Genomic DNA, 26057 nt, shown 5'->3' with positions numbered 1-26057 from the left:
AAAATTACTCTCGAGTCTTAGTCGGTGATGACAGTTTCCCGGGAAGGGAAACAGAAAATCAAAGTGCGTGAAAATACCGTGTAAGTGAACATGCTTTTCGTTCAAAGTTGCCTGCGGCAGGGCCGGATTTACCTACTTGCCGCCCATGGGCCGCCTGTATTTTGCCGCCCCCTTCTCATTCGTTCTGAAACTTTAATAAAAACCATCAAGTGGACGTGCCGGAGGGGGCGGGTTGCATAAGGCACGTTTACTCGTGTTGGACACATTTTTTGCAAAAAAATGTGCAAAACATAAATGTGGTTTAATAATTTTAACTTCCGCTGCCGCGCCGCGCTGACCGCACTATAATTGGCGCAATGCGTTAAGTATTCATGCACTCTTGAAGGCGCCATGCGTTTTCCGCCGACCGCTGCTGACCGCACTGTGTTTGACGCAATGCGTGAAGTATTCATGCAGTCTGGTAGGCGCTAATATGTGTAACGCGCCGGCCGCCGCGAGGGCTTTTCCTTTCAATCTCAAGTCCTCGTCATCATTTCACTCTGCGCCGCGCCGTTCCAGGCCAAATTGGGTGCTTGGTTTCTCTCTTAGCTCGACTAATTAAAGGTGCTGCCTTTTTTGTCGCCGAAAGACGACAAAATTAGAAATTACTATACTCTCAGGAAATGAGATTTTGTCGTCTTTTCTCGTTTGTAATTTTTTTTCTGAACCCGATTTTTTATACCTACGTTTAAAAAAAGTCAAAATTTGCCGCCATGGGCCGCAGCCCATGTGGCCACCCCCTAAATCCGGCCCTGGCCTGCGGGCCGATTATTAAAATTCATAGACAAAGCCATAGACAAAGAAGACAAAAGGGATATGGAAGGATCCTATTGGTGAAGGATCCTATTGGGAGCGGGTGGCCTACGATAGACAAAGGAGGTAGGTAGATTATAGACTATTTAACGGCAACCCTCCAAAAGCCCTATTATTGTTAGTCCATGATTTTCTCCCTTTGTCTATAGAAACCACCCGTTTCAACCAATAGGATCGCTTCAAACTCTCTACGTCTTCTTTGTCTATAGCTTTGTCTTTCAATTTCAATAACCAACCCGCTGGGACAGTAGATTTTAGCCAGAAATACCCGGGAAACTTCTCGTTTCCGGAATCGGGAACGTTCCCGCTTGGATCCCTAGTCTAATTGGAACTTTATGTATATCCGACTTTTCTATGGGATAGAAAAGCGATGGAAAGGCGATGGGCCGGTGACGCGGGAAGTCGGTCATTCGTTATCCGACACTAAAAATCAGAGAACGAGCTGTTTTATGGATTTCCCAGTTGGATCCGGAATAAAGTCGGCCGCTCAGGGCGAGCGGGGACCAATCGGGGGCCCGTTTGAGTCGAGTGAGGCTGGAACTGCTCCGAGCTCGTAAAACTGGAAGGAAACGGCCAGACGACGAGATCCCGAGCAAGCTGCGGAGTGGCAGCCGTGAGCCGTGTTTTATCTTCATAACCTCAACGTCTGAGTGGTTTTATCCCCTCGCCGGCTCCTCACCCCCACCCCTCCGGTGACGCCGCCCCCGCACCAACCCCCACCCCTCCAACGTCTGTTCTTTCCGTCATCGTGTCGTGATAACGCCGGTCCCGATTTTTCTACGATGGTGCCGTAGTTTCGGAAAAAAGGGATGAAAAAATTCTCTCGGGAATACAATAGTTGGTAACGAAAGCTTTATTTTACCATTTTTGAGCTTTTTTTTTGGACAGGTGGTTTTGCTGGTGTCCCCGCGACATTGAAGCTCACAACCTGCCCCTACAACCCCTACCCCTCCGACGTCTGTTCTTTCCGTCATCGTGTCATGATAACGCCGGTCCCGATTTTTCTACGATGGTGCCGTAGTTTCGGAAAAAAGGGATGAAAAAATTCTCTCGGGAATACAATAGTTGGTGACGAAAGCTTTATTTTACCATTTTGCAGCTCTTTTTTTTGAACCGGTGGTTTTGCTGGTGTCCCCGCGACATTGAAGCTCACAACCTGCCACAAATAGAAGCTCATCTTTTAGTACCCCGGCAGCTTTGAAACTTGTCACTTTCGAGGATTCAACATCTTCAAAAAGGTGGCAACGCTCATTTCACCCTCTCGTTGGTCGTTGAGTTACGTTGTAAACCGTGCGCCGTTCGCTTAACAAGTTTAACGAGTATTCGCTTGCTTACCAAACGAATTGCTCAACACGTTGCTCAACACTCGATGAGACATCAATTTCGAGGGTCGAGCAACCCGAAGGAAATTTTTAATGGAGGGGCTCTAAACCGAGGAAAATTATGAACTTATCTATTTCTCCTCACAAAGAGTAAACGACTTCATTAGATACAGAAACATTTCTCCAGGAGGAGTGCACTCTCGTTATCACAAAAAACCAAGAAGAAAAATAAATTACTCGATATAACCATTCATTTCCTCGACGCATATATGCACCTGCCTCACCGCGCGATACAACAATTAAATTACGACAATTTTTTTTGTTCTTTTTCCCCTTTTTTTCCTTTTTTCCTTCTTTTTTCCAAGCGCTCATCGAATAGGTAACGCTTTTTGATTTCAGCCTACCTCTTTTGAGATTTCGTTGTAATTCCACATGTCCCCAGTTAGGAGGATCGAAATTTGGCTCCGGAGTGAAATGCACTCTAGATTCCATTCTGAGACTCTGAGTAGTGTCTTTCGATTTCAGCCATCGATATTTTCAATCAGGAGGCGGATCCAGCAATTTGACAACACTGGATTTCCTCCATTTAAACCTATGCTGAATAATCGATTCTTGTCGGAGCACCTGGCCCCACCAAGAATCGATACATTTTCATAGGTTTAAATGGAGGAAACGCGGTGTTCCCAAATTGCTGGATCCACCAATTGGAGTCATTCGCAAATCAAGGAAAAAGTTTCTTTACTGTTGTTTTTTACTTTAATTTACACGGTGAAGCACGGGATGACTTGAAGAGGCCGAGGTTTGAATGTGAGCCGAAGCCCGCGAAGATACGTTCTCGTCTTGGCTGACGTCGAACTGCGGGGCGTCGGTCGTCGTCGGTGGCGTCGGACTGATTTCGCGAATCGGGCCGAAGAGCGAACGCCACCGCGAGACCGCGAGTTGGCGAACGCGGACAACGGTATTCGGGTATTGCGCGCATCATTGCGCACCAACCTAATAAACTGTTATCCGCCTAAATGTAACCGAGTTGTCAAATCACCTCATTTTCATCAGAGAAAACTCTGTATAAATTGTATCTTAACTTTAATCAGCCACCTAGTTTTACCTCGAGAGTTAGTAGTTTCTACTGAGAGTTAAGACAACACCCCCCTCATGGAGTCACTAACGGGAATAAAGATTACACAAATTATTGAACGTTCTTCGTAAGCTTTGATCGGCTCATTGTCAAATTCCTTTCTCCGTTCCTTCTCTCATTCCGTTTGTTCCGTGTCGAACCCGTGATTCCTCGGTCCATTCCAGATTATAATCTTTGCAATTGGTGAAAATGTAATCTTTAATCCCGTTTATGACACAGTGGAACCTAGAATACAGTAACCAATCAGAAATGGATTCACATTGTCTTGACTCTCAGTATAAAGGGACTTAGGTTTTAACCTCTCCGCGTCCCGCGGTGTTGATGCACATTCTTGAGCAAGTAATTCTATCTCTTTAGCTTTTGATCTTAAATACCCACACAAAATGACACTTTTCCCCCAAAGTTTAGTGTGATGATTGGTTGTGATTACTCCAGTGATTAAAATAATCGGAGGGAAGTCCAAATTGTACTTTATTTCAGAGCGTATGAGTGTCTCGAAGTTAATGTGCCACAATTTGGAATTTTTTTTTTTTGGGGGGGGGGGGGGTTATAGTAAGACTTTCGTCTTATGAAAGTTTCTGTGAAAATGCGATTTGTTTTACATTAGATCCGGAATCCGTCCATGTTATGAATTTTTTCCGTTTGTTTACAATATCTTTTGTTCAGAAGCTTTCAGTGATAACTTGACGGAGAGAGTAATTTTTAGGCTACTTTTTACACCTCATAATTTCATAAATCCGGTACAACACTACTGAACCCAAAAATACTTTCTTTTTTGGCCTAAATGGTTTTGAAAATTCGCCCAACGTCGCTGCATCACTCACTCACGCGGTGCAAGGACCTCTTTTTAAACATCCTTTGTCATCAGCATTTCTGCTGGGCACCCTCGGAAAGGAATTGAAAATCGCAATTTTGAGACAATTACCGTCAGTTGTGTGAAACTCAATTCCTCACTGCGCCTGTCAGCAGGATGCAAAAAACGCACGTGAAAAACATTTCAAAGTTACAGAAAAGTTCTTTCTAACTTATTCTGAGAACTATCGCCTCAGTAAATTATTTTCTCACCGAAAAATCTCATTTTATTCTGAGTTACAAATTGCGTAAACCATGCTCGTGCCTCAAAAAGAGTCACCTGATCCAAGAATACGATAAGTTTAATTAAGTGTGTACGGGATGAAGACTCCTCATCTTTCTTTCTCGCTCCCTCAGTGTGGGGAGTTTTTACACGAGAGAGCTGTACCACCATGTCTGTAATGCCCAGTTCTGTCATGCTAAGGAAGAACGCCGTATGACCTTTCAGACGTTGCCAAGTTTCCTTTGATAATAACCGAATTTATTAGGAAAACTGTCAATATTTTTTTCCAAAATTTTCAGACAATTTTGCATGCAATGTTATCTAAAATTTCTGAAAGTTTCAAGGAAAAATATGCATGAATGTCGTCGTAAAAAAATGTTTTATTGAGGGAAATTTGGCAACTCTCTAATGTTCATACGGCGTTTATCCTTAGCACGGCAGAGTTAGCTCCGTTCCCGTAAGAACGCTCCGCTCCGACGGATTTATAATGTTGCATTTTCCCCGCGGATTCCTGGGATGTTCCTCGCGGTGTACCCTCCAAGGAATTCGGTATCACTGTTAATCGTATGCCTTCCCTATCCAGCCTAGGATAGCTCAACATCGTTTAATTGTCTTCAATTTTCCCTCAGTTTTGTATCTTTACCTCTCGCGCTTAAAGCAATCACACGGATACTTCTGCGAGCATTTTCTTCTGGTGTGTACGCCTGCCTTTAAAATTTGTAAATCAAATTTTTACCGAAATGAAGAATGCTTAACGTAGGTATACGAATTCTCTGTACTATAGTCAGCGTTTTTCAGTGGGGAAATTTTAATTCTGCAACCACGTGCAGCTGTTGCTGTTGCCTTACCTGCAATCCTCTGGTGCCTCAGAGAAAATGCTTTCAGGCTACGCGATCTGGTTCGAACATGTGGAAAAAAAAGTCTCTTGGATCCAGATTCCAGACACTTAAAATATTTGACAAGAAATAACACTCTTGATTCAATCGGACACTTACTTGAATCAAAAGAAAATCCGCTAAAATTAAGAGGCTTGGCTCTTGATTTAAACAAAAATCCGATTTAATCAAGCGTATTATTTCTCATCAAATTTTTCAAGTGTCTGGATTCTAGATCCAAGAGACTTTTTTCCCCCATTGAATGGATTGTTTGAATCAGGGTTTTCCCCCTTCATTTTCACCTCAAGTTTTTCAACAGTGTCCTTCTTTCATTCAATTTTCTCCGAAGTCTCGTGAAAACTCGGATCCAAGCAGGGGCTAGGTAACGAATGTTGAATTTTTTATACCTCAGCCTGTTAACTCTGCTCATTTCCGAGAGGTCACTGCTCGAATTTTCTTTCATATTGTTCGGTGAAATTATTAATTCCCGGATCAAACAAACACGGCACCGTTTCGTCTGAAAGAATTGAAAGTAACAAATAATGTTTCCTGAAAGAAAACATAAGAAAAAGGGGAAAAAATAAATAAGCCGGTAATAAATAAACATGGATTTAAGAGAAAGGAGCAGAAGAGGAATTTTTCGTTAAAAATGCTAAACTTCAGCCCGTGTGACATACTGGAAAAAATAAAACCAAATTGGATCTAGAGTCCAAACTCCTGAAAACATTGACAAGAAAAAATACTCTTGATTCAATCGGATTTTTGCTTGAATCAAAACGAAATCCGCTTAAATTAAGAGGCTTGGCTCCTAATTTAAGCTAGATTCTGATTGAATTAAGAGTACTTTTTCTTGTCGATGTTTTTAAGAGTCTGGACTCTAGATCCAATGTTTTTTTTTGTCGTTGCAAGCAGAATCAGATTAATTTAAGTTCTGTATGAAATGAAGAGAAGTGAAGTGTGAAGATGTAGAAAATATTATAATCAAAAAGCATTAGGAAGTGCGAAAACCTTGTGTACATAGGTTTCGATTAAATCTATTTCACATGGTTCTTTTTAATATAAATACGACGCCCAAGTAGTCAACGGTTCCGTGAAGTTTAGCAAGTTCCTGTTTCACGGTCCGGCGCACGGATCTGGAACTAATTTTTAATTTATTTTCAATGTGGCAACATGGAGCTGCTGGAAGAAGAAATGACAAATGAATGGGACGGATCGAGCTTCGGGCTTTCGGTGTAAGGCAACCGCGAGTGCGCGCACATGAAAGTTCCAGCGTTGCCGGAATTCTTTTCTATCGTGAATTAAAGTCCGTCGGATTCGTGGTCAACTTTTGTCGTGTGTTTATCATCGTCCTGTAGCTCCATTTGAAGGTTGCAAAATTGACCTAATTCAATTTTACCTGCATATTTCTATGCTTTTCGTGTCGAAAATGTCGCTAAATTATTACTCATGTTTGCGGAAGAACGCTCAAATATAAACATTCTTGGCCATCTTGGTTTGACATTGGAATCTAAAGATTGGCAGTGGCATTTTTTGTATTAGAAGTTTGGCTGGTGTTATAATCTGAAGTTATTTTATATTTTTAATTAATTCAATTTAGTTTATTTAAATGCTATAGGTAGAGACAAGACATAATCTTGCAGTAATTGTGTCATACTTAGGTAAATAGAATTTGTGTAGGAGTAAGAAGAAGAAAAAGGGATGGATGTCTTTAGTAACCTCAAGAGCTCCACATTTCGACTTGTCCGTACTCTCTGTCTATATAGATCGTATTCGATACATCAAACAGGTGAGATTGTATCGATATCGATTGGTTCAAAAAATAAACATAGCCTCAAAAGTCAATTTAGAAATCGGAGGGAACGGGTCTTTTGTAACAGATGTTTTATTTTTTTGAGTACCAAATGCCAATGCAAAGTGAAATTGTTAAACAATTTTCTCATTTTCAGCTTTTCCAACTTAAATCCTAATAGTTTGGTTTGAGGTTATGTTCTATTGTTTTGAACAAAACGATACATCGAACCATTATCGAATACGGTCTATTAGTTCTCACATCAAATCGTCGTTTCCCGAACGAAGGAATGTAACTCAGTTCCAAAGTTGCAAACTTGGCTTGAACAATTCAATTTATTACACAAATGTGGCTGCACAATATCTTGATTTTTGCATGAGATTGAAGGGAAGATCAGTTTAATCTTCGATTTGAAATTCCTAAAACTCTCCCAGTTAAAGTGCAGTTTTCGCGGAGAAATTTGGCAACATCGAAATGGAGTTACGTTCTCTCGTAGGAGAAACAATGATGTATCTGTTAAATAACTTGGGTCTATTATATTGTGCGATGTGGCAGCCATGGCGTCGTGCCGCATCCTCGACGGGCACCGCGACGCCCCATCTTTTCGCGTCGAGTTTCGTGGCCGTCACCGCACCGCAACACCCGGCTGGCGCTGGCTCCAGCACCGTGATCATCATGCAGCTAGCCGGTGCGGTGCTGCCTGCGCGCCGCGACGCTTATCAGCTCGAGAAAGTGGATATTGATAGCACATCGGCACACCTTCTTCTCCTCTGCTCCCCTCTCTCTATCCCTGTCTCCCTACGTCCTTGCGCGTCCATCCTCCAGCAGTTGATATAGACGCGATTTGTGGTGACATCACCACAGGGATTCTCCTTTATATCGAACTGGAGCTAAACTATAACAGGGACGGAAACTCTTTCAATGCTGCCAATGGGAATAAATCCATACACATAGCTTTTCTGGGACGTGGCACTAATAGCGTCTTTAGCCGATGATACGACACAGTCGTAACTTTTGATGAGCAGTTTTCATAAATTGAAAGAAGGTAACTTGATTTACATCCGCTGAACACAGCCTTTGAGTCTGGCGCAGTACCATCTTCTCAATTAAGGGATCTTAAAGGATTTTTTTCCGTAGGATACTCGCTTATCGACCTTGAGAATCCATTGATTTCCGAGTTGGATAAGAGAACAGCTACTCGATGAGGGTTAGGACCAGGAGGTGAAGACTTCCCTACGATCACAGTGTTTTTTTTTTTTTTTTTTTTTTTTTTTTTTTTTTTTTAAATGGACGGATTGAACTTAAATCAGCCTAACTGAAATTTCACGTTGCTTAATTGGGCTGCTTTTTGCAAGTAGGAAGTGCAATTATTTCTGGCTCAGTTTAGAAAAAACGTATGTACAATAGTGTTTTGACAGATGAACCAGAAAATGTAGTTCCTAATTGCAAGATGCGGCCAAATTTTCTCTCATGTTTTAATTTTTTTACCAGTGAATTAAACCAATCAAGACCTCAAAATATCCGTGGATTTATCCTTGATAATGAAGAATATTACTCTAAAAATCCCACGTCTTTGTCTTGTTCAGTTTTTTGCTCAGGAAATAAAACATCAGAGAAAATTTGACAACCTCTAATGTAGTTAGGCTGATTCCGGATAAGATGCCCAATTGACGGTGAAAATTCGAAACGTTTTAACCGAGAATGTTTCCTAGCAATAAAAAATTGTAATTACTTATGTCGAAACTTTCTTATTTACAAGGAAAAATGACCAAGCAATCGTGCAATAGAGATCACAGCAGCTCAAACAAAAGTAGATCTAGGCAAGTGCTTATAAAACCATCTCAGCCGATGAATACAACGCAACGATGTTGATGCCAACGCCATGATACAACTATTCGTACTCAAGGGATGTCCTCATTGCATATGCTGAAAAATGAAGGCGCGACGGTTGTCTTCTCTGAGCCACAATTTGTGCGGCGCGCCCGCCACAAGCCACATCTTATACAATAATAGCCGGTGCCTCATTTATTCAATATGCATCATGAACATTAACTGGGTTTAAATTGCATGCCTCTCTTTAAATTCACTCTCTTTAGTCTGTCAATCAAGGCACTGACAAAAAGCGCCTTTTGTAAGATATAGAACACTTTCAAATCTCGTCACTTTGGTGTGTCTTCTGGTTGTGTGTACTTTCTCCTCCATTTGGCCATGGGAAGAATATCGGGAATTATTTTTCCTCTAACGATTGTACATTCTGAAAAGGAAGGGGGTGGGGTCAAGTTCTTTAGGGAAGCTGGAGCCCCTTCAAACCATTCTTAAGTGACGCCTTTGAGGGTAGAAATTGTTGATCTCAGCAGAAATTTGTACCATTGAGTTATACTCGCGTTGATCTTCAATCGAGCGAAAATCTTCCATGAAGGCATCAAGGTATTATTCAACCTTATGCTCCATTCCAGTGGCGTGGCGTGCTTTGCGATATACCGATTGATCTGCCACTTAAACCTATAAACAAGGATCGATAAATAGGAGGGTATTGGCTACGAACACCTTAAAAATCGATTCTTTACCAAAGCTTAAAATGGTGAAATATTGGTATTCGATCATTCACACTTCGCCGCTGCTTCACTCTTTTTTTTTTTTTTTTTTTTTTTTTCCTTGCGTTTGTGTGCTGGTCCATCGTGGAAGTATTTTACGTCAAAAAACATATGCATTAGCTTCAAACTCTTATTTTAAGCTCGAGAGCTGGTCTTGGATTCATCCAGTAGCAAAGTAGATCTGGATCGTAGCAAAAATTCTACATGCAGTGGAAAGCTCAGTTAGATTAAATCAGATTTTTCGAATTCCAAGAGCGCGCAAGGTTTCAACTAATACACTGCCATGCTGAAGAAGAACGCCGTATGAACATTCGACAGTTGCCAAATTTCCTTCGATAAAATGTTTATTTATATTGTTGTAATGTTTATTTATATTGTTGTAATGTTTATTTATATTGAAGAAAAGCGTAGGAAGTACCATGACTATCTGGCTTCTAGGACTGCAGACACCCGCGGCGCGTATAGGAAAGCCCAGGCGAGGGTTCGTCTTTTAATCACCAGGAAGAAAAACGAGTCTTGGGAGACCAACTGCTCAAGGATTGACACATACCTGGGGGAAGGAAGAGTGCTGAGAGCTGGAAGCTGATCAAAGGCCTAAGAAGGGACATGAAACGGGACATTATATCTCCGATAACAATCTCACAGCTTGACGAACATTTTAATAAATTATTGACGGAAGGACGACCAGAGTTTCAAACGGGGAATGCTGAAAATATAGTCGAGGATCACTCAATGGAAATTCGAGTTGAGGAGGTGGTCAAAGCAATCAGGGAATTGATGAATGGAAGAGCTCCTGGGCCAGGAAACATTCCAGCCGAGTTAATTAAATGTGGGACTGGCAAGTTGGTTAACCATCTCAGGGATTTGCTGCAGAAGTGCATTGACGGTGATGACATCCCGAAAGAATGGAAAGAGGCCTGGATAACAGCGTCGCATAAAAAAGGAAGGAAGGATGACTGTGGGAACTACAGAGGGTTAGCGGTGACAGGAACGATAAGTAAAATTTATGGAAAAGTGTTGAAAGCGAAGATCGAAGAGGAGTGGACCCCGTTCGAGGCGGAGGAGCAAGCAGGTTTTAGGGCTGGTCGGTCTACCGCTGATCATCTGTTCTGTGTTACCCAGTTAACCGAAAAGAAGAGAATTGTTGGCCAGGAGCTTCATTTAGTGTTTTTGGATATTGAAAAGGCTTATGATAGTATTCCTCTTGTGAAACTCTGGGAAGTCCTAGAAGAAACTGGTTTTAGTAAAGGACTTATTGGGGCAGTCAAGCAGTTTTATCGGGGGGCTTTTGCTAGAATTAAGTGCCAAGGAAGGCTTTCAGACGGTTTTTTTGTCACCAAGGGGCTTAAGCAGGGATGTTGTCTGTCACCGACGCTGTTTAAGATATATCTAGAGCACGTTCTGAAGGAATGGAAAAGAAAGTGTGCCGGCATGGGCGTCCCTCTAAATGACCAAGAAACACTGTTCACGCTATGCTTTGCTGACGACCAGGTTGTCATAAGTCAAGATCACGATGACGCGGAGTATATGACCCGAAAGTTGGTGGAGGAGTACCGGAAATGGGGCCTCGAGGTTAGTGTCCGTAAGACAAAAAAGATGTCAGTCGGAGGTGCTCAGCAAAGCATAGTCCTGGAGGATGGTCAACATATAGAAAGTTGCGAACAATACAAGTACCTGGGGGTGAACCTGACTTCGGATGGGAAGCTGGATCAGGCCATTCGGGACCGTAATCTTCTAGGAAGGAAAGCCATCGCCATGCTTAATGGGATCCTTTGGGACCAAAGGATTTCCAAAGACAACAAGAAGAGGATTTATAACTCGGTTGTCAAGCCTATTATCACCTATGGCAGTGAAGTGTGGCAGTTGAAGAAGCGGACCCAAGAAATGCTCAAGGCGACCGAGATGGATTTCTGGCGACGATCGGCTGGAATCTCGAGGAGAGAACGTGTCAGGAATGAACGTGTCCGAGAGATAATGGGCGTTGAGGGGACGATTGTGCACGATATCATGACCAAGCAATTGGTATGGTATGGGCATGTGCAGAGAATGGCTGATACCAGGTTGCCGAAGAAGGTGTTGGAGTGGGTCCCCCCAGGTAGGCGACGGAGAGGGCGTCCAGCCAAACGGTGGGTAGAGGGCATCCATGAAGAGATGGAGAGATGCCACCTTCCGGAGGATCTCTACCATGACAGATTCCTGTGGAGAATAGGCGTCGCAGAGCGCCCTAGCGCGCCGTAAAAGCGGCTCATACATACATACATAAAATGTTTATTTTTGAGGAAATTCATGCTTACTTTTTCTTAAAACTTTCAGACATTTCAGATTAAACTGTGTGAAACATTATGTGAAAATTTTGGAAACAAATATTCGCAATTTTCTCAGTAAGTTCGACTTTTAATGGAGGAGATTTGGAAACGCCTGAAGGTTCATACGGCGGTTTTCCTTAGCACGGCAGTACAGTGACGGCCGGCTCAGTGGAAATGCCTCCCTTGTCGGAAAACGACACGGAGACGGTAAAAACTCGTAACATTATTATGCGTGAACGATGTTAATCGAAGAATCGGCGAGTTTGCCGGGCTCGGAAATGGCAAATGATCCGTGAGCTGAGCTCCCTGGTGATGGCGATTAGACGCGAGACGGCTCCTTTCCTCCGAGATGTTTATTTAGACGTCAAGTTCATTTGCGGAGTACTTATCGAAAGCAAGCCGGAGACCCAACTTGAGTCGGTCGGCAACTCATAATTCATCCGGGTAAACGGATTAAGCGCCGCAAAGAGAAAAGGATTTTCCCCGTCCGCTTCCATCTGGATCGTCGGCATTTGCGCCATGTCCTCAGAGATGTTAATCGGCGACTAAACCGATGTATAAACGATGTAAATGCACCCGGCTCCCTCGCTCCGTCTCGTAGCCGACGCGTCGCGCTCCGAGCCGCGTTGATCGTCGTGTCGCGTCGCCCTGGGCCCTGGGCCCTGGCCTGACGTCTGTTGTCGAGGAATGCTCGATTGACTGTCCATCGGGAGGACATGGATTCGATCGCTATGAATCGATCGAAGAAAAGAGGGGGAAAAAAAAGAAAAAAACGCGAATGATCGATAACGATTCGAGTGACAAATAATTGAGCAAGTGGGGTCAGTTCGATCGACGAAAACCGATCGAAAAATAAATTCGTGAACCGATCTTCGTGATTCGATCGACACAGATTCGATTGACAAACTCCCCGCATGAATATGTCCAATTATTTATTCAGCGAACGTAAAACATTTTGCTAATCATGTTTTGTGTCGAAGTAATTTTACGAAAATACAACTTCTCTTAAATATTGCAACTTGAAGTATTAACTAAAATCAAAGTAAGTGAAATGGGACATTGAAAACGAGCCGTGGTGAATCCAAGCAGACCAATCGGAGCGCCTGTCAAAGGTGAAAGGAAGTCCCCAGCCTTCCCCCTTCTTCATTTGACCCTCCAGCCTGCCCCATTTTCCACCCTATTTCACGATTAGTGTTCCCCCTAAAGACTTATCCTCAAGAAACTTTTTCTAATAAATACTTTTACCGCTGAAACGCCGTTTGAACGCTAGCATAACGAATAAAAACCGACAGTTGCCTCTACTTTTTACCGATTCACAGGGTTTCCTCCATATCACAGGACAGCGGACTGATTTCTGAAAGTGATAGACAAAGAAGACATAAAGGATAAAGAGGGATCCTATTAGTGGAAGCGGGTAGTTGCAATAGACAAAGTTGGTAGGTAATAGACTAACTAACGGCAACCCACGGGAGACCCTTTAGTTAGTCCATCATTACCCCCTTAATCTATGAGAACCACCCATATTAACCAATAGGATCGCTCCACACTCATTATGTCTTCTTTGTCTATCGCCTTATCTATAAATTTCAAGAATCAGCCCGCTGGATAGGTGGCGCGGTCGGAAAATATTTGGAGCCCTGTATTTCCTGCACGGCGTATAACGAAAGTTCTAATTCTGAAATTCCGTGTCTTTGTGGTTGTTTTAATATGACTAACTTGATGTTTATTTGTTATGGCTACACGGAAAAAAAATTGCTGATTCAACAATTCAATTGCTAAAAACAGTGAGTGCAATGTTTCAACGCAGATTTTACAACAAAAAAATGCTACTTTAACCACATTGTAAACTAATTTTACCACGGGGGTGGTTAAAGTAGCATTTTTTGTTGTAAAATCTGCGTTGAAACATTGCACTCACTGTTTTTAGCAATCGAATTGTTGAATCAGCAATTTTTTTTTCCGTGTAATCTAATGTTTATTTCTTATAGAAGAAGATGTCTAATCGGCGAAATTTGCTTTCTTTTGTTGCAGTGCGATCGGCCATCCTCATCAGGAACCCCGCCGACACTAGCGGAGCACCCTCATCCTCACCCCCATGCCCACGCCCACGGGCACCCTCACCTGCACCCACACCCGCACGCCCACCCGCACCCACATGCCCATCCTCACCCGCACCCTCATCCACACCCACACCCTCATCCGCACGTGCACGCTCATCCGCACCAGCACGAGCATCCGCCTCAGCAGCCTCAGCAGCAGCCGAAGACGTACACGCCGCTGAACGCGCTGTCGAGCATGCAGCCGCCCGGGAACCCGGGTTCCACCACCGAGTCGCCGCCCGCGCCCCCGCCCCCGCCGGGCCCCGGCCACGGCTCCATGCCGGCCAACATCCCGCGCTGCAACTCGGCCTTCTCCGCGCCACCCAACTTCCCCCCGACGCCTGTTCTCAACAAGGACTCATCCTACATTCACGGTAAGCACATACTTTCTTTCTTTTCGACTTCATTTTTTTTTCTTGGATAATAGAATTCTAAAAAAAGCTTATGTGAGGCTTATGATGCAGGGTGTCTACAAGTCCGGAATTTCTGGAAAGTCCGGAAATCACTTTTCGCCTCCATTTTTTTTTTTTTTGGATAACGGAATTCTAAAAAAAATCTTGTGTGAAGCTTATGATGCAGGGTGTCTGCAAGTCCGGAATTTCTGGAAAGTCCAAAAATAGTACTGATTTCGTAAGGGCGGTTCGGAAGCACTGATAAAGTGCGGAAATCTCACAAATCGGGCCGGAATTTTCGTCATTTTTTTGTCATTTTTATCGCAATTTGAGCGGGAAATTCCAATTTTTAAATTTTTCGAATTTCGTCAATTGGAGACACTGAAAAAGTACTAAATTTTTCTTTTGAGGAGGTACTGAATTCCTTGGGAATGTACTGAAAAAGCACTGTAAAAGTACTGATTTTTGGCCAGTCTGTTTTAGTTGATACCCTGTTATGGTGAAAACTCATATGGTATGGTCATGCGTAAGGGATCGATCGGCGATCGGGACAACTGAGAAAGTCAGGGAATTAGCGGCGATCGGGCAGGGAATTAATAGCGAAAGTCAGGGAAATTTGCGACATGCGTTTAGCAGAAGTGAGTGTAATTTAAAGGGAGAAAAATTGAAGTGGAAGTTTTATTAAAACATCAGGGGCAGTCAGGGATTCCGAAAATTTTGCAGTTGGCGAAACGCAAACATTTTCGGGGAGATTTGGGAATTCGATTATGAAAGACAGGAGACGGGTCGCCGAGGAAGGTTCAATTGGGTCCCTTCCAACATAGGGCGCCGAATCTTAGGGCGGAGTGATGGGATCGAAGCAGAAATGTCAAGGTACTCGATTCACAAAGAGTTGTGGTTTGATATGGGGCAATAGCGGTAAGGTGTCGTAGAGCGCTAGGGAATACTATAAAGCGACATGGATGTTTTAAAAAGACGTTTTTCCAGCTCAGAAAACCTTCCGTGTTTTAAAAGCTCAGCTTTCCGAGAGTACTGAAAGAAATTTCGGCAATTTTCGGCTTCAGCGGCAGATATTAGGTAGAAAAAGCCCCAATAGGCGGGTGAATTCAAATAAGGGTCCAATTTCAGGTCCCATTTCATCCCAAAAATTTTTTGTGAATTTTTGGGTAAACCGAACTTTATTTTGACTATCATTAGGTGTGGAATCAGGAAATATAGCTCGTCAAGCTCAATGGTTGGGCTTAAACCCGAATTTTGACCGTCAAGTGTATCACTTCCATCAATTTGCTCTAATTTTGTCTGACTTCTCCGATTTTCGTCTTAAAAATCAAATATAACATCTCTCATTGAAAATTGTCTTAAATTTTCATTGAAACATTGTTGAACACTATACCAAAACATGATTTTTTAAATTGAATCATTATACATCTTGCGGAATAGAGAAAATAAGAGAAAAATTGATTAATCGCATGATGGAGTTTGCTACTTTGGGACATTTCTTCCGGTCTGAGTGCGCACTGACCTTCCTCGACAGGGAAGAAAGCCCAAGTTTAGAGAAAATTGCAATATGAAGTGGATAAAAAATTGAAGTTTTTTTCTACCTCAAGCAACAAAAATTACAATTCCCCGGAGACCATTTAGCATACCCCGCGAAATGAAGGAGTTTTTAATGGAACCAGTAATCCTAGCTTCAACAGTTTAGAGCCTGGTCTCCTTTGGACGCCACAGCTTTCGGAACGCAATCCACTCCAGTCTTGTAGCTTGATGCAAAAATTTGAAAACTGTCCAACTTTTGCTGATTTTGTCGCATTCGTAACATATTATTAAGAAAACATCGCTACGCTCTAGCAAACGCAAGCCGTGTTGCATCCCTCAGAAATCAGGCTAGCTGAGGGTGCCGCGTGCGCTGCGCAGCTGTCACAAGTTTTCTTTTACCTCAAGGAACTTTTTTAACTCTCAAGAGATGAAATTGAATACTCAACGAACTGAAGGAATTCCGAGTGAGGCCTCTGATTCCATGATTTACCTTTACCCTAACAATCTAGTTCAGAATGCTGCGTGCCGATGCCTGCAGTTTTATTTGACGTCCAGCAACTATTTACCTGTCAAGAGATAAAATTTCATTCCAATAATATAAAAAAAAACTGTTTGTGTTAGTTTACTGATTAGCCATTCATTGTCTGATTGGTGAGCAATTGCGAATAATGCCAAAGAAAATGAAAGAAATAAAAATGAACCTAAATACCAAGATAAATAAATAAGATAAGGGAAACAAAAGCTTCGACCAACTATAATTTTTCTCCTTTTTCGTCTCAATTAGGAAGGAGTTATAGTTAGTATTAGGACAGTTGTTACTTCATAAAAAAATATTTTGGAGAGAGGATTTCCTTCTCCTTAAAATAGCTGGCAAATTTTAGTGGGTGGAGGCATTCCAATGAGAAACGTGCTTGCTCTCTTACAAGGGGAACTTACGGACCTGCCGCCTCCGATTGGGCTGAATTTTTTTTTACAGACTCTATGGACCAATTCTAGAGGTCAATTTGAGCCGTTTTCCCGAATGCGCAATAGGAAGGGCGTAAAAAATTCCCAAAAGTTGCGTTTTCGGCGTGTGATTTGGTCGTGCGGCGCGTGGCAACACTGAAGCAGCCTCTAGTACCGCTTTATCGGCCCAAAGGTTTCAGCGGAGTCCGGAGCCCTACTGCACACGTACTGGTTCCATGATAGTGATGTCCCGGGTTCGATTCTCGACTTTTTATTTTCCGCATGATCACGTAACATTTTATTTTTAATTCTTCATCCGCATTTATAAATCAAGCAGTTCCGATCACTATCCCCCCCCCCCCCCTCATTTTACGTACATTTTCCCCCGATATTTATTCACATTGGCCACATATAATCGTATGATATAAATCAATCATAAAAATCATGATCATTGATATAAATTAATGAATTAAAAAGCAAAGGGCTAAAATAATGTGTTTCTTGGTGACCCTTGCATGCACATGGGTTTGGGGTTGCTCTTCGATTTATTTACACATTACATATTTTTCCAGGAAAACATTTGAAGATAATGTAGTAACAAATAAGGTTTTCTTTTGCTTTTTAATTCATTAATTTATATCAATGAAGTTTCATACGATTATATGTGGCCAATGTGAATAAATATCGGGGGAAAATGTACGTAAAATGAGGGGGGGGGGATAGTGATCGGAACTGCTTGATTTATAAATGCGGATGAAGAATTAAAAATAAAATGTTACGTGATCATGCGGAAAATAAAAAGTCGTGGATCGAACCCGGGACATCACTATCATGGAACCAGTACGTGTGCAGTAGGGCTCCGGACTCCGCTGAAACCTTTGGGCCGATAAAGCGGTACTAGAGGCTGCTTCAGTGTTGCCACGCGCCGCACGACCAAATCACACGCCGAAAACGCAACTTTTGGGAATTTTTTACGCCCTTCCTATTGCGCATTCGGGAAAACGGCTCAAATTGACCTCTAGAATTGGTCCATAGAGTCTGTAAAAAAAAATTCAGCCCAATCGGAGGCGGCAGGTCCGTAAGTTCCCCTTGTTAGTTCTCCTTGCAGCAGCCCTGATGACACCTCCTCTCCTGAAATGACTTTTGAATGCAGTAATATTTCAGCTCCGCATTTCAGGATTTTCTGAATTGTGTCTATTAAATTATGTTAAATCGTATCTTGGTCTTGAACGAATTGGGAAAGAAATAAATGTAGTGCAAAGACTACAGAGGAGAAAAAAAGAAATGAAACCATAAGAAATTTGGGAACATGAAACTTTGAAATTATTTAATTTTCATTTGATTTTTACATGATTTATGACAGTATATAAAATATTACAAACTAAAATAAAAAAGGCATCCGGACTTCATGATAATTTTAACAAAAGCATGAGATGTTAACACTTTCGACGAAGCGCCTTTAACTGGAAGGAATCTGCACTCCAAATCTTCTGAAACCAAAAATATAGAATTAATTAAATGAGGTTTCAGATAAATGCAAATTGTAATTCAATTATAATAATGATTTATTATCATTCAACATGTCCATTTTTTAAGGTATTCCAAGAGGAGAAAAAGATAGATGGAGATAAAGAGAAGCACAGAAAAAGAGAGAGATGAAGGGAAATTTGTCTTGTAAAAATATTAAATTAAATTACTTAAATTTTCATTTTATACGGAATTGCCATGTTTAGTCCTGAAATCAATTGTTCGTTGGTCACTTTTGCAGTGAGACATTAATAATCCTAGAAATCTGGAGAATTCAATTAATCATTATTGAAGTTGGGAAACATTAATTCAAAAGGATAATGATAGTTGTGAAAACGATACAGCTTGCCCTTCTTGACGACAATAATTGAGTTTTGTCACAATATTGAATTTTATTAATTTTCCTAAATTTTGAAAAATGAAAAAATAAAGAATTAAATATTAGCTGTGTTCAGTACTTGACTCTGCTAAGTTCATAAATTAAAAAATAAAAAAGTATAAAACTAGGTAAACGAAACATTCAGCTCACCTTTTTTGACATAATCAAGCAGCATTGTCTATTATCAGCAATATCTGAGTATTTAGGAATGCAGTTATAAACATTTGGGAATTGAAAATGCTAGTAAATCTCATGCCGCTTTACGGTAAGCAGTTGAAATTCTTTTTTTAAAAAAAAACCAGTTTTTCTAGAGGAGCTACTTAAAAATCTGATCTGCAATGCTTAGGGCACAGAATTGCTGAAATAAGATGCAGTTGTACATCCACTAGCATAAAGTTAAACAAATCACTTATAACTTATTCTGTTTCCACTACAAAGAGTTTTCTGTCAAAATCCTTCAACCGATTGTTTTACCTGACTCGTAAAAACAACCCATCTCCTTAAAATGACGCTACAGTGGGCTCATGAACAGTTCATGTGAGGGGTTATTAATAAATAAAATATTCAGCTCACCTCTTATTCTATAATCAAAGTAGAACATGAATTTGTCAGGATTCTTTTAAAATAAATGAACCAGACTGCTCGTAACTTATTATTTAAGACTTGCAGAGAATTTTCAGTCAAAATCACATCTTTAATTTTTTTGCCCGAATCAACTATCCATGTCATACGTCCACAAATGAAAAAAACTGTGGAGTTTGTATCAAACCTTTAGTAGGTCAAAATTTGTTTCAGGTGTAAGAAAGGGTTATGTAATAAAATTGTGTACCTACTTGTTAAAAATTTGAGTAGCCCACCACGATTCTTCTATCAGAAAAGGTGTCAGTAAATGCTTAGCTGCAGATATGGCAGCTTTCCTTACTTCTTGAAAATGTAGGTTGAATCTCCAAAATTTCAAATAGGTAAATCACGTCCTTGGCTTCTGCAAATCATGCTAGCTGTAGACTTTTCTGCTATTTCAGGCAACCAAGATATCTTAGGACCTGTTGGAATGCATTAACAGTGAGCTAAATAACTGGGAACTTTCCATTTTTTGTAACAAGAAAAAATTTCATAACTCAGTGGCAGGCTCTGAAATCTTACGTTTCACACATCCTTCGCATAAAGTTACCTTTGAATGTTCAACTGTGATACTCTCATCATCCCATCTTGCCAGCGGATTCATTGATCGACCAGTGACAGTCAAATGAGAAAGAATATTTTAATTCATGTCATTGCAATAGCATTCCTACAAAATGCATGTTATCATTTCATACCAAAGAAATTAGGTAAAAAAGAGAACAAATCGGGCGTCAGGACTACGGACAAAAAGTGATGAGTCCAAGTGATACATTAGACTAGAAACATGCGTTGGGTCCTTAGCGATGAAACTGTGGGATGATTTGTGAAATTTGTTTCAACTCAAATGGAGTTAATATTGCAAACAAATGAGTATGAGGGTATATTGTGTGGGTAAGTAACAATAGCCCCATTATGTATGTATCAAGTTCTCGGGGACGTTAATTGTCTCCTTATTACAATTTTCTAAATTTTCCTCTAACTGATAAAAATTCTCTAAAAAAGGATGATTTGTGTAGAGTTTACTTACTCAAATATTTTCAGATTATGCTTCACTTCACACAAACAAACAATTATCGAAACAAAACTTCCGAGAGGCACTTATTTATCAGGGTTCCCCTGATGGTTTGATCAAATGTTGGGTTAGAAATGTTAGGTAAGAGAAAGCTGATATTATCACACATTTATCAGTGTAATTAAGTACAGAATTAATGTAAATCTATCACTAAATGACCTCCATTTCAACTCAAGGCCCCCTTTAAGGATTATTAATTACTTACGAGTTCATTTGAATTAAGCTTCCATCAGACGGACAAGGTGGACATAATGAGCTCTGTTCTACTTTGTCCACTCTGTCCCATTGTGGGACCGAGTGGACACGGGACCGAAGTGGACACGGGACCGAGTGGACATGGGACCGAGTGGACATAAGCTTTATTTTAAACTTGTCTTGGTAATTAAGACAAATATGATGCTTATAACTCGTAAAGTGTGGCTAACCCAACCTCAATAATCAGAAAAATATCGAGGTTTTCATGAATTAACACTTGGAGGGTATTTAAGAGCTGAAACAAATGTGGACATGTATGCTTTACGAGCTGTTACCTACCGTGTTTCACATTAGCTTTAGCACCTTTTCTCCTCTTTAAGGGCACAAAACTTTAAAATCTTCGTCTTTCCAGCAAACTACAACATATAAACAACCTTGTCACAACATAAACAGATGACACTGACGAAAGCGCTACGCAGCGGAAATTATTCAAAACCCGTGACACCGTTGCCAAGTCACGCGCACTGTTGCCGGGGACAAAGATTTAAACGCGTGAGAAAAGTTTTTGAAATAGTAAAACGTGTTTTATACTATTCTTTCTCAAATTCAAAATCATTACCTTTCACCTCCGATAAAGTTTTCCCAAGTAATCGCTCTAGCTATGCTGCAATATCGATTTAAAGTCAAGAACCGGGCACGGGGGACACGCAAATTTGGGACAAATGAAGGCAATCTACACATTAAAAATTGTGCTAAATTTGTATTTTAGTCCAAAGAAAGTGGAAAATAGCATGTAATAGTCAACAATAGTTTGGAAAATGAGAAAAAAATTTACTCTGCTCATGGTTCTCAGATTATGACGATTAAAACAGCTGGGGACACCAGATTAGACGCTTATTTGAAAGCACCCAGGCACCGGGGAAAACGTTATTTTTCATCCTCGCCGTCGCAAAGGAATCTTGGCAACCTTCTCGGATAAACTTCACCACTCGGTATTATATGGGTGGAAGAAGGCAATTGGCCAGAAGAAACGTAGTTATCGTGAACTGAGGGCAACATTTGTTAGGCATGCGACACATGCTTTTTTAATCATATAAGGGTCTCTGTAACCGAGTATGACCTTGATTTTTTGTTATCATACACAGAGCCTTCGGAAAATAGACTTTTACCCGAAGAAGCTCAATTTTTGTTAAAAATTCCGATTTTCAGGACATAGTCGATCTGATCCATCTAAAAAACGTTGGTCATTTCCGGATTTAGTAGGTACCAACAATCCACATAGCTTCATTTTTGAAGCTTGTTTACAAACCGACTCGTGTCGAGCAATGCTTTGAACGCTGCTTTCTCTCTCGTAAGTCGATTTGGGTCATTTTCAGCCTGTCCAACGTATTATGCGTAATGTATTGACGAGGAATCACGCGCTGTGCCTCTTTAACTCGAGCGCTGTCTTGTGGTCCATTGCATCGATAAAATAATGAAGTAAATTTTGAAATGGGTTTGATCTCTTACAATCAAGATCTGATTTTTTTTAGAGATAATTTACTTAAGCCTGACAGTGAGAGCTTGGAAGGAGTTAATTAGTTTGAGGAAACGCAACTCGATAGTAAGGAGACCTTGTTTCAAGTTCAAATGGATAGCATTTAGCAAAAAGGAACGAGCGCGATTACAATGTTGTAAAAATGTTGCTTCTTCATTGTCATCTAAAAAATCTCTTAGAGTAGCAAATAGTTTTTACTTTCCCACCAAAAAATTGTTAATTTTAAAGGAAAATTATTGCATGTAAATTTTAATAATGTACATTTATTGAGTATATTTAAAAGGAACGAAGAAGTTGCATAATACTGAAAACACTGTAATCGCGTCGATTCCTTTTTGCTAAATGCAATCCAAATAATGTTACTAACAAGGGGTTTCTATCATGCTAAATGCGTGAAAAACGTCCTTTGAATAATAAGCCGGTTCTCAACTATCAAATTAACCATCAAATTTAACGGTGTAAAGCAGGGCTACATAATATGAATTTCTGTGGCTAGTCGACCACAGAGCAACCTGTTCGTCGGCCTATCAATGTTCATTGATGCTCGCGCACCGATCAAAGCTCCTCATTCCGTCAGACACTCGTGCCACTAGTGGGCCACTGAAACTTGACGGGGAATGAAGTGTGTGATTGGTGGAAGTAGACTACCGGGGGAGGGATGGTGTCTATTCAAAAGTCGAACGAGCCGAATTAATGCAACATTATCGTCCGATGTTGTCAAATTTGAAACCGGCTGAAGAGACTACTATTTATTGGATTACATACGGACTACATTTTGCAATAAGGGCCTGATATTTCTGTCTCAATTTAGAATTAACATGTGTGCCATTAGATTTCCCATGCTAATAGATTAGAAACATGTGCTATAGATTGGTCAGAAATGATAGATCCAAATTGCAAAATGCAACCCCTTTGGCGTGCCATTTTCTAGTATTTCCTATTTTTCCGAAACTTACATATCAGTCGCTTCGTAGCCAAGACAAGTCGCGATTTTGCAAGTTGGCAACACTGCCCCCCCTTTACATCAATCAAAAATAACGATTTTAGGTGAGGCAAGCTGCCCAACCAAAAATCGATTGTTTTACATACATTTAAATGGAGGAAAAACAATTTTTCCAACTTTTAAGAATCACCACCGGCCGAGGCCGAAAAATTAAGGCCGAGGAAGTTAATTCCTTTAGCAGCTTGTCTCTTCCAAGTCATTCATCTGCGCAGTTTGTTTCCCTATGCAGATAGATTATTTTATACAGGAGTCGTGAATGGTGGTTCCTGATCGCAAAATGGGATCACATTTAGCGTTTTATGAAATAGAATAATTTTTTGTTCGATCCCTGTCCCTGTATGTATTTCATTGAAATCGTTGAAACTTACCCGTGCTTTTGATGTGACGACGCGATGCGACGCGACGTCCGTCCGTCCAGGCCCGGAGTTGTTGCAGTAGGAGCTCCCCACGTCGGATTACGTAACCTCGTTGCACGTCATTTATATAACCGATTTTCCTCTCTTCTAAGTAAACAGTTCTGTGTTGGCTCCACTAAATTGCATTTCAAAGTAAAATTGGAGGGCTTGGAAGACAAGGTGCACAAGTGCAGTTTTTGCTATTTCGGGATATACGTGTTCGAGGTTTCGAGATTACATGGAGCCTCATGGCGGAAAGAACGTTTAAACTGACTACTTTATGATGCACAAAGATTGAAATTTGGGAACGAATTTAGGACTTGCGGTAACGAGAGCAGTTGTGTTGGTTCCGTTTGTCTTTTGCGTCGTGATGCTTTAAGGGATACGTGAGTAACACAGTCTGAGACAGAAACGACTTAATCGGGCCTCCTTTTTTGACTTTTCTCCCAAATCTGAACAACAATTATTGGGCAGCGTAGGGCACTGTAAGTTCACGTCTCAAGCCATCGCGCCTTCAATTTTGCAGACGCAACACGGCCATCCATCGAGTACGAATAGTTGTATCTCTGCGCCGTCAGCCGCGCATCCTTTCCGTGCTCTATTTTTCGTAGTTGTGTTGGTTCCATTTATCGAATTTGTCATGATGCTTCAAGGACTGTGTGAGCAACACAGTCAAATACAGGGGAGACGTAATCGGGCCTCCTTTTTTGACTCTCCCGGAACTGAGCGACACTTATTCCGCAACGTAGAGCGTAGCACTGCAAGTTCACGTCTCGTGCCATCGCGCCTTCAATTTTGAAGACGCAACACGGACATCCATTGAGTACGAATAGTTGTATCCCTGCGCCGTCAACAACGCGCATCGAAGAAAACACTACCAAAGTAACACTTTTCATCTGATGGCGAGTCCAACACCCCCCCCCCCCTCCCTCTATTTTTGCCCGCTAATTCAATAAAAATGGATGACCACACAAACTTTTAGAGATCAAACATAATCAGCTGCATTTTTTCTTACAAAAAATTCTTACGCATTAGACGATGAACGCACCGTCTATAAAATTCAACTAACTATTGAGAACTTGGTGCCTTCGACGGCGCATGTGATATACTCTGGCTGGTAGGTAAAGATTTGATGTAAAACCAACCAGAGCGTACTGAATACTTTGAAACAAACAGTTGAACGAAAAATAATGAGAATTTCCTAGTAAACCATAATTTCAGAGATTACCTTATGATCCTTAGATCCTTTGTCCATTGCAGTCACCGGCTTTCACCAATAGAATCCCTCCATATCCCTTTTTGTCTTCTTTGTCTATAGTTTTGTACGGCGCATGTGATACACTCTGACTGGAAGGTGACAATTTGATGTGAATCCAACCAGAGCGTACTTAACACTTTGAAGCAAACATTTGGATGAAAAATAACGGAAATTCCCTAGTAAACCATAATTTTAGAAGAAAATACTCGTAATTGAACTAAACGGCCGCCGATTCCGTAACGGATCAATCCGATTTGATTAAATACCTGTGTAAGTGAATGTCCGGCGCACCGGCATGGGGACCGGCATGAGGTCGCACCGCGCTGCGGACACGGACAGTGGAGGGAACCAAAGCGAGCGGCGGATTGGTGACTTGTGTGCGGGAAAAGCAGGTCAAGAGCATTATTTTATGAATCAAATATTTCTAGGTCAACCAGACCCATCGCCGTCGCCTCCTCCAGCCGCCCCTCCCCCCCGCCCACCACTCCCGCGCCTCCCCGAAGTGACGATACCGTACGCGTTATGTCTGCCCGGCCGCGCTTTAATTGCCCGGGTACTTTTCACGATACCACTTTATGATTTTTATTGACCCCGTCCGTCGGAAGCGCTGTTTATACTCGCTGTTGCCGTTGGCTAGGACCATTGTTTTCAATGTAACATTCCTGTTTTACAAGTGTCGACAGTTGGAGCTCAATGCGTGGCAAAAAATCGAGGTTGCTTCCATACATATTGCTGAATTTGTAAAGTCACATTTACTTTGAGGACTTGCTGTTAAATTTACTTTAAGGCTGCCCATAAAGAACGTTACGTAATTTTTCCAGCCATCTCCCCCCCATGTCAAAACTCCTGTGACTCCTCTCCTATGTTAGGTCCCCTCTCCTACCCCCGTGTCATGTCCCCCAACCGCCCTTTGAAGGAATTTGCCAGGCAGGCCTAGCCCACCGTCTACCCTCTCCCTCTTGTGTTTATCTCGAAATCAATCTCCATTGATCAAAGAATCAAGATCTACTTTATCAATTCGTCAGAGGAAAAACCTTGTAACCTAGTTGTATGCACTTTTATGACACATGATAACGTTTAATCTTTCTCATGTAATTGAATTTTGGCGTACTTGTTTTGAATAAGCAGCAAAGAAAAAGCAAAATATTTG

At 41.4% G+C, this 26057-nt stretch overlaps 1 protein-coding gene and 1 long non-coding RNA gene across 2 annotated transcripts in view; one reads left to right on the top strand and one right to left on the bottom strand.

The window, feature by feature from the left end:
- The window catches only part of Hers (Histone gene-specific Epigenetic Repressor in late S phase), a 218855-nt gene that overhangs the window by 65224 nt on the left and 127574 nt on the right, over positions 1-26057 (top strand). Inside the window, exon 3 of the mRNA XM_072298436.1 lies at positions 13980-14421. Coding sequence (XP_072154537.1) covers positions 13980-14421 — 442 coding nt within the window. The remainder of the gene's footprint in view (positions 1-13979; positions 14422-26057) is intronic.
- Positions 18223-21225, bottom strand: LOC109030310 (uncharacterized). The gene is made up of 3 exons (XR_002008703.2): positions 21054-21225; positions 19660-19869; positions 18223-18410 (listed from the first exon to the last, which is right to left on the bottom strand). It is a non-coding gene; the product is annotated as an uncharacterized lncRNA (long non-coding RNA).

This window comes from Bemisia tabaci, chromosome 3 (assembly GCF_918797505.1).
Source record: "Bemisia tabaci chromosome 3, PGI_BMITA_v3".
Classification (NCBI taxonomy): domain Eukaryota; kingdom Metazoa; phylum Arthropoda; class Insecta; order Hemiptera; family Aleyrodidae; genus Bemisia; species Bemisia tabaci.
Note: the sequence above shows the minus strand (reverse complement) of the source record. Positions and strands in the feature narration are given on the sequence as shown.